Here is a 13,833-nt window from a genome sequence, read left to right on the forward strand (position 1 = left end):
CAATCAGTCGTATATTGCACAAATCTGGCCTTTATGGATGAGTGGCAAGAAGAAAGCCATTTCTTAAAGATATCCATAAAAAGTGTTGTTTAAAGTTTGCCACAAGCCACCTGGGAGACGCACCAAACATGTGGAAGAAGGTTCTCTGGTCAGATGAAACCAAAATGGAACTTTTTGGCAACGATGCAAAACGTTATGTTTGGCGTAAAAGCAACACAGCTCATCACCCTGAACACACCATCCCCACTGTCAAACATGGTGGTGGCAGCATCATGGTTTGGGCCTGCTTTTCTTCAGCAGGGACATGGAAGATGGTTAAAATTGATGGGAAGTTGTATGGAGCCAAATACAGGACCATTCTGGAAGAAAACCTGATGGAGTCTGCAAAAGACCTGAGACTGGGACGGAGATTTGTCTTCCAACAAGACAATGATCCAAAACATAAAGCAAAATCTACAATGGAATGGTTCAAAAATAAACATATCCAGGTGTTAGAATGGCCAAGTCAAAGTCCAGACCTGAATCCAATCGAGAATCTGTGGAAAGAACTGAAAACTGCTGTTCACAAATGCTCTCCATCCAACCTCACTGAGCTCGAGCTGTTTTGCAAGGAGGAATGGGAAAAAATTTCAGTCTCTCGATGTGCAAAACTGATAGAGACATACCCCAAGCGACTGACAGCTGTAATCGCAGCAAAAGGTGGCGCTACAGAGTATTAACTTAAGGGGGCTGAATAATTTTGCACGGCCAATTTTTCAGTTTTTGATTTGTTAAAAAAGTTTGAAATATCCAATAAATGTCGTTCCACTTCATGATTGTGTCCCACTTGTTGTTGATTCTTCACAAAAAAATACAGTTTTATATCTTTATGTTTGAAGCCTGAAATGTAGCAAAAGGTCGCAAAGTTCAAGGGGGCCGAATACTTTCGCAAGGCACTGTATATGCAGCTTCTCTTCTGTCATAACTTGTTGCCCCAGAAGACTAAATAAAGTAGTGCTCACCAGAATAATGTCTTACATTGATAGAATGCATTAGCAATCTAGTTAACACCGGTAAAGTTGTCTGTTTCGTTTAGGGACAAGGAGGAAAACTAACTCCAAAACAGTGGAAATATTAAACCTGTGCAAAATGTCCAAATGTCATCGGTTTGACCGGTTTTAAGGAAATGAAAAGCTGAGAAAATGATTAAAAGCGTTTCTGATAAGACTTCAGTACGTCTTGGCTGCATATTGTGTATGGTTAAAATACCGTCTGCTCGCATAAGTGTCAAAGATAACACACTACATGCACATTTGCATTTTCTCAAGAGATGCTGAAAGAAAGAAATCATATTTCTACACTCCTGTTCCCGAGACAAAAGTATATATTGTATCGTTTTACTGCAATAATGCTCAATTCTGCAGGAGTTAATAGTATAGGTTATTACGCAGTGTTACACGTGAGAGGTTATACGCCTACAGTCAGTGTCCAGATTTCAGTTACTATTCCATTTAACCCATAGGAATTTAAATGAGGAATATTCTGTTTATTCATGACTACAGGGATACTCCAGAGCGGGATATCAAAAGGTGCATGTAAACAGCTTCTCCCGAATGAGACCTTAAGCAGGATATTAGCTACTATCCGGAATACTGGGCACATGTAAACGTCGTCACTCACTACTGTTCTCTGTCTTGCTTATTCTCTCCCCCCTCTTCTCTTGTCTATATTGTATATATTTTGTATCTGTCTCTCTACCCCATATGTCATTCCTGTCTCTTTTCAAGCCATTATTATTACATCACACACACATTGGTTTACCTGTCTGTGTCCCCGTTCCTAATGATTTGTGTGTGTGTGTGTGTGTGTGTGTAGTCAACGGGGTGCCGTGGCCCCAGGAGCAGGGCTGGAGGAACAGTCACACGTTTAGCTGTCGGATGCTGAAGAGGCCCCCTGACGAGGTGGACTCCGAGAACCAGGAGGCACGGCAGCAGTACGACATCATGCAGTGTTTTACTGTCTCCCAGCCCAAAGCCATGCAGGACGAGGGAGATGGTGAGTACACACACACACACACACACACACACACACACACACACACACATACATACATACAGTGGGGAGAACAAGTATTTGATAGACTGCCGATTTTGCAGGTTTTCCCACTTACAATGCATGTAGAGGTCTGTAATTTGTATCATAGGTACACTTCAACTGTGAGAGACGGAATCTAAAAATAAAAAAATCCAGAAAATCACATTGTATGATTTTAAGTAATTAATTAGCATTTTATTGCATGACATAAGTATTTGATCACCTACCAACCAGTAAGAATTCCGGCTCTCTCAGACCTGTTAGTTTTTCTTGAAGAAGCCCTCCTGTTCTTCACTCATTACCTGTATTAACTGCACCTGTTTGAACTCGTTACCTGTATAAAAGACACCTGTCCCCACACTCAATCAAACAGACTCCAACCTCTCCACAATGGCCAAGACCAGAGAGCTGTGTAAGGATCAGGGATAAAATTGTAGACCTGCACAAGGCTGGGATGGGCTACAGGACAATAGGCAAGCAGCTTGGTGAGAAGGCAACAACTGTTGGCGCAATTATTAGAAAATGGAAGAAGTTCAAGATGACGGTCAATCACCCTCGGTCTGGGGCTCCATGCAAGATCTCACCTCTTGGGGCATCAATGATCATGAGGAAGGTGAGGGATCAGCCCAGAACTACACGGCAGGACCTGGTCAATGACCTGAAGAGAGCTGGGACCACAGTCTCAAAGAAAACCATTAGTAACACACTACGTCGTCATGGATTAAAATCCTGCAGCGCACGCAAGGTCCCCCTGCTCAAGCCAGCGCATGTCCAGGCCCGTCTGAAGTTTGCCAATGACCATCTGGATGATCCAGAGGAGGAATGGGAGAGGGTCATGTGGTCTGATGAGACAAAAATAGAGCTTTTTGGTCTAAACTCCACTCGCTGTGTTTGGAGGAAGAAGAAGGATGAGTACAACCCCAAGAACACCATCCCAACCGTGAAGCATGGATGTGGAAACATCATTCTTTCGGGATGCTTTTCTGCAAAGGGGACAGGACGACTGCACTGTATTGAGGGGAGGATGGATGGGGCCATGTATCGTGAGATCTTGGCCAACAACCTCCTTCCCTCAGTAAGAGCATTGAAGATGGGTCGTGGCATCTCAAGGTCCTGGAGTGGCCTAGCCAGTCTCCAGACCTGAACCCAATAGAAAATCTTTGGAGGGAGCTGAAAGTCCGTATTGCCCAGCGACACCCCCGAAACCTGAAGGATCTGGAGAAGGTCTGTATGGAGGAGTGGGCCAAAATCCATGCTGCAGTGTGTGCAAACCTGGTCAAGAACTACAGGAAACGTATGATCTCTGTAATTGCAAACAAAGGTTTCTGTACCAAATATTAAGTTCTGCTTTTCTGATGTATCAAATACTTATGTCGTGCAATAAAATGCAAATTAATTACTTAAAAATCATACAAGGTGATTTTCTGGATTTTTGTTTTAGATTCCGTCTCTCACAGTTGAAGTGTACCTATGATACAAATTACAGACCTCTACATGCTTTGTAAGTAGGAAAACCTGCATAATTGGCAAGGTATCAAATGCTTGTTCTCCCCACTGTATATACTCCCACACAGACACGCATGTACACTCACAGACGCATACATATATACACATGAATACAGCTAGATACACAGATACATGCCACTTCTGCACACCGACGTTTACATACACATTGAAAAAGGTGCAGCAGCGACATGAGAGCGCTGGTCTTTACCTTGTCCTCCTAGCTAGCCCTGAGCCATATTGGAGGGATAGAGTTCAACACAGTGACGCCCTGTGTATTACAACAAACACACACACATACACACACACCTGTCAGATTCTTAACTCTGACCTTTGATTGGTGTTGTGCCCAGACCTGCAGACCTGCCTGATCTGCATAGCCTGTCGGATGCCTCGCCCCCAGCAGCTCCCTGCTATCAGCACTGAGTCCTTCATCACCAAACAGGATCCCACAGGTATTAACCCCTGGCCTATCACCTTTTACATCGCAACTGCTGTTGGCACACAAACACTCCATACACACACACTCCAATGTGTGGATTAGAGAGCTTTCTTTTTGTGCCAAAGGTGAACTAACTACAGAGTGTTGCTCCAGAAGGTGGGCTAACTAGAGAGTGTTGCTCCAGAAGGTGGACTAACTAGAGAGTGTTGCTCCAGAAGGTGAACTAACTATAGTGTTCTCATTTGCAGCAACGACCTGGGGAATAGTTACAGGGGAGAGGGGGATTAATGAGCCAATTGTTAACTGGGGATTATTAGGTGACCGTGATGGTTTGAGGGCCAGATTGGGAATTTAGCCAGGACACCGGGGTTAACACCCCTACTCTTATGATAAGTGCCATGGGATCTTTAATGACCTCAGAGAGTCAGGACACCCGTTTAACGTCCCATCCGAAAGACGGCACCCTACAAAAGGCAGTGCCCTGGGGCATTGGGATATTTTTTTAGGCCAGAGGAAAGAGTGCCTCCTACTGGCCCTTCAACACCACTTCCAGCAGCATCTGGTCTCCCATCCAGGAACTGACCAGGACCAACCCTGCTTATCTTCAGAAGCAAGCCAGCAGTGGTATGCAGGGTGGTATGCTCCAGAAGGTGTACTAACTAGAGAGTGTTACTCCAGAAGGTCAACTAACTAGTGTTGCTCCAGAAGGTGGACTAAGAGTGTTGCTCCAGAAGGTGGACTAAGAGTGTTGCTCCAGAAGGTGGACTAACTAGAGTGTTGCTCCAGAAGGTGGACTAACTAGAGAGTGTTGCTCCAGAAGGTGGACTAACTAGAGTTGCTCCAGAAGGTAGACTAACTAGAGAGTGTTGCTCCAGAAGGTGGACTAACTAGAGTGTTGCACAATAAACAGGCCTGTTGGTAAACCTACCTAGAGAGGAAAGAAAAGGACAGGGTTTTAGCTCTCACTACTACTGCCATTTACATCTGAGTGACTCAAAACTCACTTTGAGTGGTCCACAATGTGGCAAAAACAATATGTATTTTGTATCATTGTGGAGCTCTAACTCTGACCTCATAATGTAACTCCATCTGGGTTTCATCACCAAGCCTTAGTATCTCTGGTTACAGATGTGTGTTTTTTGTGTGTGTGTGTGTGTGTGTGTCTGTTTATCTCCAGGGAAAATCATCTCCATAGAGACCAGTGCTCTGCGGGCGACAGGGCGCCCAGGCTGGGAGGACCTGGTCAGGAAGTGCATCTACGCATTCTTCCAGCCACAGGGGAAAGAACCCTCCCACGCCAAGAAGCTGCTCCACGAGGGTGAGGAGAGGGGGAGGGGGAAAGAAGTGGAGGATGGGGAAGAGTAGGGGGGAGAGGGGAAATAATCTTTCTGCAATTTTCTCAATAATGAAACTGTGATAACGAAGTACAGTGTAGTACCTTTGCAAAAACATGTGTTTTTTCTCCTTAAAAGTAAGCCACAATGATAATTAGGCCAATTTCTGTTTGTGCGTGTTGCCAGTGATGACCCATGGCACGGCCATCAGTCCTCTTTATCAATTCAACCTGAGCGACGGGACCCCCCTCAGCGCTCAGACCCGCTGCAAGTTCTGCTGCCCCCCCAAATCCGACGTTCAGCCCTTCATCATGGGCATTCACACTATTGACAGGTAACACACAACCAAGCAGGCACGGAGAACACACACACGGGCAGGTCATGTGGAACAAGTAGAATTGATTACTTTATTGCCCATCAACGATGGTTGCAAGAGTAGGAATTTTATAGGATTGTATAGGCTGATGGGAATGTGTTTTTGTGCCAATGATATAAACAAACAGTACTTTTTCCAGAATATTTCTCTCACCCAGCTGATGTTTTCCTTCTCTTGTAGGGAACACAACACTGCTAGCTCTCAGGAAAACACTAACTCCAGCCTTCTACTGACCCATGGGAGCCCTGCTTCCTCCCACACTTCCCGTTCCCCTGCCCTACCCATGGGCATCGAGGCCAGTCAAGCCCCAGGCCCCACCTCAAGCCTCCATCTCAACAACGGAAACAGCTCCGGCACCACCACACCCACCAGCCATTCAGCAGGGTACCTGACGCCCAACCGGTTGTGTCCTCAGCAGGTCAACAGCCCCTCACCCCTGGGCAGCCCCCTCACAGCCACCCCTACCTCATTCATGTCGCCCAGGCCCCCCAGGGGCAGCGCGGGGCTGGGCGGCAGCCCGCGCGTCCCAGGGAACCCCTTCTCCCCTTCCACCCCTGGCCTGCACTCTCCGGCAGGGGCCTTAGGAGGTGGAGGTGGTGGTGGAAGCGGTGGAATCCTCAGCAGGCAGCACTCAGGTGGGGACGGTGGAGCAGGGACCCCCCTGGGTTTCTCTCTGCCCTCCCCTCTACCTCAGAGGAAGGCCAGCACCCCCACCAGCTCCCCAACGCGCCCTCCCCCCGCCAAGCCCCCTGAGGGAAAAGGAGGTGGTGGGGGAGGAGAGTACCTGGGGAGTAACCCCAAACTCAACCAGCTCCTGGACAATGGCAGAGTGGGGCCGCCTGGGGACCCCAACAACACCGCTCCTAACATGCACCCCAACACCCCCACCTCCACCCCTCAGTGCCCGGCCTCCCACAGCACGCTGACGGAGCGCCACAAGATCCTCCACCGCCTCCTGCAGGACAGCAGCCCGGCCGAGGGCGGCAACAACAAGGAGTCTGAGATCAAGAAGGAGCCTCCTGCTAGCCCTGCCACCGCCAACCCCAACGGACCCCCCACCACCCCCCAGGACCACCAGCTGCTGCGCTTCCTGCTGGACACGGATGAGAAGGACTTGAGAGACCTGCCCCCTCCGGCCGCTCTCAGCCTGCAGACGGTCCGGGTCAAGACTGAGAAGAGGGCCACCGGGGACACTACGCCCTGTGCTGCAGCCTGCGCCAGCCCCAAACCCGGCCCTGCCCAGAGACACGGACCGCCCAGAGACACGGTATTGTCTGCAGCCCTACTCCCCTCATACACAGTGCTAGTAGTATCCAGAATTGGCAAGATCCTGTCCCAGACATGCTGAACTTTCAGACAGTTTAAGTTTGGGGTTAAGGTTAAGGTTAGGAATAGGGTTAGATTTTAGGGTTGGGGGTTAGAATTGGGGACTTTGGATATTTAACTCTGGATATCCCTGTTGTTATAGTTGTCAAAGTGTCTGGAACGTGAGAGTGCCTTGCTGGCGGGCTGCCTGAGTGCATGCTGCTGCTGCCTTCTAAAGGGAGCATGTGATTCGCTGCTGTATCTGTTCTATTTACGTTGAGCGCATAGTAACACTCACTGCCCTCTTATATCAGGAGCTAGTTGTGTTCATTTGTGGCCCCTCTAGGACTTTGTCTCTCCCCAGCACAGAGCTTCCAGCGGCAGCCTTTGAAGTTCTTTGACCTTTGCTTTCTCTCCCTGTTCCTTTCTCCCCCCCCTTCCCGTCCTTTCCTTTCATTCTTTGCCCCCGCTCCCTCTCTCTTAGTTCCCCAGTGGACCTGCTGACCTGGACCCTCTCAGCCAGCTGCTGCCCACCCTCAGGGACCCCGTTGGGGCCAAGCAGGGCAGCAAGGAGAAGGTTGACCCTCAGGCCCTGTCGTCCCATAGCCCCCAGACCCAACCTCAACCTCGGCTCCAGTCACCTCCACAGCCTCGGCTTCAGTCCCCCTCCCAACCTCAACCCCAACTTCAGTCCCCTACTCAGGTCCAGCCTCAGAACCATCTTCAGTCTCCTCTCCAGTCCCCTACCCATCTCCAACCCCAGAACCAGCTTCAATCCCCTTTCCAGTCCCCTACCCATCTCCAACCCCAGAACCAGCTTCAATCCCCTACCCTACTCCAGCCCAGCGAGGCCAACGTACCCAGAGCCATGAATGTGAAGAGGGAGCCTCCCGGAACACCAAGCCGAGGTACAGCAGGGATTAGGGGGGGTCAAGGGTGAGGGGTCACCATAGTGGGTCACCCCACTGTATGCTGCCTGTCTTCATTTTACGCGTGGCCACCCAGGAAAGGACCTGACCGTGTGTCTGTTTGTGTCCGTGCAGGGCTCACGGAAGGCTCCTCCAGCCTGCAGAACCAGTCACACTTTGACTTCTGCAGCCCCACCACCCCCAGCCAGGGACAGGGACAAGGGGAGCCATTCCAGACACCGAAAGACAGCAGCAGCCCCTACACAGAGCCTGGACTCATGAACTCGTTCAACTCCAACACCGGTATGAACTAGAATATACTCATATCAAACAGTCCCCAGTTAAATATCTATAGGGCATTTCCGAAAATAGTTAGAAATTACATAATGATTACAGAATAATATGGAATCTATGTGTTATGGGGGTTCATTAAGAGTTGTGTGTGCTGTCTTTCAGGGTTGTCTAAGATGGAGACGGACTCTCAGCAGTTCCGGCCCCTCGCCCTGACTGACTCTCTGTCCTTTGATGGAGGCATGGGAAACCCCGTGCAAGCCTCTCTGGCCTCCCCTCAGGAGTGAGTATAGTACTTCTTTGTGGACACACAGACACATACATTCCTCATTGTTCACATTCCAATTCACACGCACACAGAACCAAACCTTCCACATCATTACATTGAATTCACAGACTCCCATGTTCCTGACTCCCCCTGTGTGTGGAGCAGGCAGTGTGTCCCGTGCCCGCTGGACCAGCTGCTGTGCCCCCCCACCACCCCAGAGGGTCGTAACGATGAGAAGGCCCTCCTGGACCAGCTGGTGTCCTTCCTGAGTGGGACGGATGAGAGCGAGCTGGCAGAGCTGGACCGAGCCCTGGGCATCGACAAGCTGGTACAGGTGAGATCACAGGAGGAGGAGAATGATAGTAGATTACATTAGCATTCTTCAAGTGTTATCTATATAAGAGGACAGGCACTGTCATACAACCTGATTCTACTACCCTGCAGAGCTGAATGAGAGCTAAATATAGAGGGAATTTAAATTCCTGTCCAAAGCACCACAGAATCATTACTCTCCAGTACAGTAGTGCAATCATCGATACATGCTTCACGTAATGATTTGTTTGTTCCTGGAGAGTTTGTTGGACTGTAATTAACCCAGTATTGACACTATCCATTCCTCTCCCTAGGGCGGCTGCTTTGACCCCACCCCTCAACGGTTTCCCTCCCAGCCCCCTGCCGCCACTCCCATCTCCATGGACCCAAAGCTGCCTGGCTACCCCTCTCAGTTCAGCACTGGCGCCCCTGCCCAGTTCCCTCGAGAGATGGGGCAGGGTATGGGGGTCTTTGGGGTACCCAGGGGAGCCTTCCCCGGGGGCATGGGCAGAGCGCCTGGTGTTGCCAACCAGCTCCGACTGCCACCCAACCAGCTGAGGTTACAGCTGCAACAGAGGCTGCAGGGCCCACAGCAGGTAGGATGGGCTGGGCAGAGCTGGTACATTAGGGGTTGCAGACTTTTGTTCAAACCCAGCACTAATACACCAGATTAAACTATACTGAACAAAAATATAAACGCATCCATTTCAACGATTTTACTGAGTTACATTTCAAATAAAGAAATCATTCAATCGAAATCAATGGGCATGGGTGCAGCCATGGGAGGGCATAGCCCCACCCACTCGGGAGCCAGGCTGACCCCCTGGGGAGCCAGGTCCAGCCAATCAGAATGAGTTTTTCCCCTCAAGGGGGCTTTATTACAGGCAGAAATACTCCTCAGTTTCATCAGCTGTCTGGGTGGCTGGTCTCAGACGAGCCCGCAGGTGAAGAAGCTGGATGTGGATGTCCTGGGCTGACGTGGTTACACGTGGTCTGTGGTTTTGAGGCCGGTTAGACATACTTCTCTAAAACGACGTTGGAGGCAGCCCAGGACCTCCACATGGTAGAGAAAGGAACATTACATTTTCTTGCAGCAGCTCTGGTGGACATTCCTGCAGACAGCATGCCAATTGCACGCTCCCTCAAAACTTGAGATGTCTGTGGCATTCTGTTGTGTGACAAAACTACACATTTTAGAGTGGCCTTTTATTGTCCCCAGCACAAGGTGCACCTGTGTAATGATCATGCTGTTTAATCAGCTTCTTGATATACTACACCTGTCAGGATTAATGGATTACCTTGGCAAAGTAGAAATGCTCACTAACAGGGATACAAACACATTTCTGCACAACATTTCTGGGATCTTTTATTTCAGCTCATGGAACCAACACTTGACATGTTGCGTTTATATTTTTTGTTAAGTATGAATTAAACCATGACACCACAGCTCAAGAAGAACAGAGTTACCTAGCCAGGCTGGCCCACTCCCCTGGTCCATCTTTCTAACGTGGGCGTAGTCCTCTCCTCTACACAGGAGGGAGGTGAGTTTTAACAGGCCTTGTTTACGTTAATGAAGCCTGTATCACGCAGCGTTGCCTTTTAATCCTAGTCAGAGCCAGCGCTCGTTAAACACTGGCTTGGCAATAGTACATCTACCTCCTGGCCAACCGGGCAGCCCTGCATTGTGTTAATGTGCCATTGTGTTGTGTGGCTATGCAGAGATAGCTAGCGTAGTGAAATGGATGGTCATGTGAGGAAGAGAACCTCTTATGCTCCATTATAGTAAAGCAGAACAAACACATGGGAACTAAATGGCTGCTACAAGCCCATCTATGGTAGGAGAGTACTGTATGTGCTGTATATTCACTGGGATTGATTGTTTATTATCCTTTTTGCTCTATATGTAACTCTGTTCACACAGAGCGAGAGAGAGAGCGAGAGAGAGACCACCTGATGTGTTGTCAGCCTGCTCCCACACAAACGTGGCTCACATCTCTTCTTTTTTTCTTTTTCCTTCAAGGTCTCTCTCCATCCCGCTCCCCTCACACATGCTGCTCTTACTCACGGTTCCCACACAGCGGTCTCCGCATATCATTATTAGGACTTTAGTGCTTCTTCTGCTAGCTCCTCATGTTGATTTAAAAGACCTCATGGCAAAGTAAAGGATATTAAGAATCTGGATTTCAGCACAACTCCTCTGTTCTGATTCCTGGTCATGTTTTATTAGTCTTTAACACACGTCTCCTGATCAGATGTTGATCATCTCCCGTTTCCTTTCGATCAGTTCTCTTCTCACCAGCTTTTTCTTTCACACACTTTTCACTCATCAGTCCATTTTTTTTTTTTATCTCAATCCTGTCTTTTCCTTCTATCTGCTCTCACTCCTCTCGTCTCTATCATTTCTTCACTTAGTCCACTCCCTTCCTCCTCTCCTCCCCTCTGTTGTTTCTCCGCTCCCTCCCTCCTCTCCTCTATCAGTCGTGTGACTCACTCCCCTCTCACTCTCTCTCTGCCAGCTGCAGAACAGGCTGGCTGCCATGAGCCAGTTCCCAGGGGGAGCTCACGTTGCCATGGGGATGCGTCAGGGAGTGCAGCAGCCTCATATACCCTCTCAGGTGAGTGTTTCTGGGGAACTCACGATCATCATCAATCCTGTCCTCGCGCTTCCTTCTCTCTTGTTCTCGTAATTGTTTTTCTCTGTTTCCAATCCTTTTCTCTTACTCTGTTTCTCTCTCTCTTTCGGCATGGTGTGTATTGAGGAAGTCCTAAGCATCATAGCTAGTTATACTGAGTTATTGGTACGAAAACAAAGTGCCTGTTTCTCTTCTCTGTCCATCCATCTCCCTCTCTCTGAAAGTACCTTCCAGTCTATTTCAAATGGTATAGGTCATTTGGGAATCTATGCATGAATGTTGTTTTGGCTGTTTTGCGGACAGAAGGTGTCTCCTATAAGTCCCCTATCCTCTCTCTCTCCCTGCAGCCTCCTCTAAACGCCCAGATGCTGGCCCAGAGGCAGCGGGAGCTCTACAGCTTCCAGCACCGCCAGAGGCAGCTCCTGCAGCAGAAGGTCATGTTGATGAGGCAAGGCATGGGGACCGGGGGGCCTATTGGGGCCACCAGGGGACTAAAAGGACCCCAGCCACAGCAACAACAGTTTAGCTACCCTCCAGGCTACAGCCCCATGTCAGGAAACGCACCCAGCTCTCCCAGCCTCTTCAATCCCATGGGAGGGCCCTTGGACCCCAAGCTGTCGGGCCTGGGCCCCATGGGCAGCCATTCAGCCATGATGGGTGGGATGCAGGGACAGTTTGGGGGGGGGGTGAACTCGGCGGTCCAGCCTGGACTCTTCCAGCAGTTTGGAGGACCGGGTGAGTGACTAGGCTACCTAGGCACCCACCATAATCACTGCTAGATTATGTCTGGTTGGTGGTTCTGTCTCGATAGCATCAGGAATTGTCAGTACAATGTGCTGACATTGTCCATATCAAAATGTGATATAAAGTAGTTTGCAGACAGGATCCATAGAAAATGGAATACAGTGCTGCTGACAAATATCAATATGAAAATGTTTTAGACTCTAGAATGTTCTAACACTATCTCTCTGCCCTTTTCCACAAAGGTATGGTCCAGCAAGGAGACCCGTCGTTCCCTCTAGAGCTCAGCCCCACCAGCCCCTTGCTGTCCCCTCAGAACTCCACCTCCCAGAGTCCTCTGCTCCAGCAGGCCCAGCCTCCTCCTGGGTACCAGTCACCTGACATGAAGAGTTGGCAGCAAGCTGGCATGGGCGGCAACAGGTGAGGTGGCCAGAGCCATGCCTGGGTAAACGTGTAAATTGCAGAGCCCGTTATTGACTTGGCATCTACACAGAAATGACACTGTCAGATGGTTATTACATCATTATTACATAATAATGACCTGTTTGTTTCTTAGAGAATTCTTTCTAACAAGCACTTATGTAACATTATACCAGATGTGGTTCATTCTTTGAAGTCTATATATTGTCTTGGTAGTTATAATGACCAGATATAGCACCTGAAAGAGGAGTGTACATAAAACTACTGGTATCATGACTTTGTGTTCTGTCTTGTGTGTCAGCTTATTCAGCCAGACTGGTCAGACGACGCCCCAAGCCTTTGGGCAACAGGGGGTCTACAACAACATGAGTATCACCGTGTCAATGGCAGGAGGCTCAGGGGGTGTGGGCTCACTACCTCCCATGGGACCACCCGTTGGCCTGGACAACAGTAACCTTGGCAACTCCATGTGTAACGATCAGGTGAGGGTGCCACACCTGAAGTCAGCCGCCGCAACTTAGAAGTCGTCGAGTAGAAAAGCAGCAACAGACCAAACTGCCATTTGACCAAAACTGTTGTGGTATCACTTTACCTTCCTTCTGTTTTTCTCCCTCCTTTCTCCACTGATGTCCTCTCTCCCTCCTTTCTCCACTGATGTCCTCTCTCCCTCCTTTCTCCACTGATGTCCTCTCTCCCTCCTTTCTCCACTGATGTCCTCTCTCCCTCCTTTCTCCACTGATGTCCTCTCTCCCTCCTTTCTCCACTGATGTCCTCTCTCCCTCCTTTCTCCACTGATGTCCTCTCTCCCTCCTTTCTCCACTGATGTCCTCTCTCCCTCCTTTCTCCACTGATGTCCTCTCTCCCTCCCTTTCTCCACTGATGTCCTCTCTCCCTCCTTTCTCCACTGATGTCCTCTCTCCCTCCTTTCTCCACTGATGTCCTCTCTCTCTCCTTTCTCCACTGATGTCCTCTCTCCCTCCTTTCTCCGCTGATGTCCTCTCTCCCTCCTTTCTCCGCTGATGTCCTCTCTCCCTCCTTTCTCCGCTGATGTCCTCTCTCTCTCCTTTCTCCACTGATGTCCTCTCTCCCTCCTTTCTCCACTGATGTCCTCTCTCCCTGCTTTCTCCACTGATGTCCTCTCTCCTCCTTTCTCCACTGATGTCCTCTCTCCCTCCTTTCTCCACTGATGTCCTCTCTCCCTCCTTTCTCCACTGATGTCCTCTCTCC

The 13,833-nt window shown here is 49.4% G+C and overlaps 1 protein-coding gene across 5 annotated transcripts in view; it reads left to right on the forward strand.

Annotated features, from left to right (window-relative positions):
- The window catches only part of LOC118380067 (nuclear receptor coactivator 1-like), a 170,972-nt gene that overhangs the window by 149,495 nt on the left and 7,644 nt on the right, over positions 1-13,833 (forward strand). For all 5 annotated transcript variants that reach the window (XM_052470959.1, XM_052470960.1, XM_052470956.1 and 2 more), the window contains 14 exons: positions 1,855-2,034; positions 3,930-4,031; positions 5,196-5,336; positions 5,539-5,686; positions 5,909-6,995; positions 7,518-7,941; positions 8,077-8,244; positions 8,398-8,515; positions 8,666-8,834; positions 9,127-9,408; positions 11,329-11,427; positions 11,793-12,180; positions 12,432-12,606; positions 12,908-13,088. In XM_052470959.1, coding sequence (XP_052326919.1) covers positions 1,855-2,034; positions 3,930-4,031; positions 5,196-5,336; positions 5,539-5,686; positions 5,909-6,995; positions 7,518-7,941; positions 8,077-8,244; positions 8,398-8,515; positions 8,666-8,834; positions 9,127-9,408; positions 11,329-11,427; positions 11,793-12,180; positions 12,432-12,606; positions 12,908-13,088 — 3,662 coding nt within the window. The remainder of the gene's footprint in view (positions 1-1,854; positions 2,035-3,929; positions 4,032-5,195; positions 5,337-5,538; positions 5,687-5,908; positions 6,996-7,517; positions 7,942-8,076; positions 8,245-8,397; positions 8,516-8,665; positions 8,835-9,126; positions 9,409-11,328; positions 11,428-11,792; positions 12,181-12,431; positions 12,607-12,907; positions 13,089-13,833) is intronic.

The sequence above is a fragment of the Oncorhynchus keta genome, chromosome 19 (genome assembly GCF_023373465.1).
Source record: "Oncorhynchus keta strain PuntledgeMale-10-30-2019 chromosome 19, Oket_V2, whole genome shotgun sequence".
Taxonomy (NCBI): Eukaryota; Metazoa; Chordata; class Actinopteri; order Salmoniformes; family Salmonidae; genus Oncorhynchus; species Oncorhynchus keta.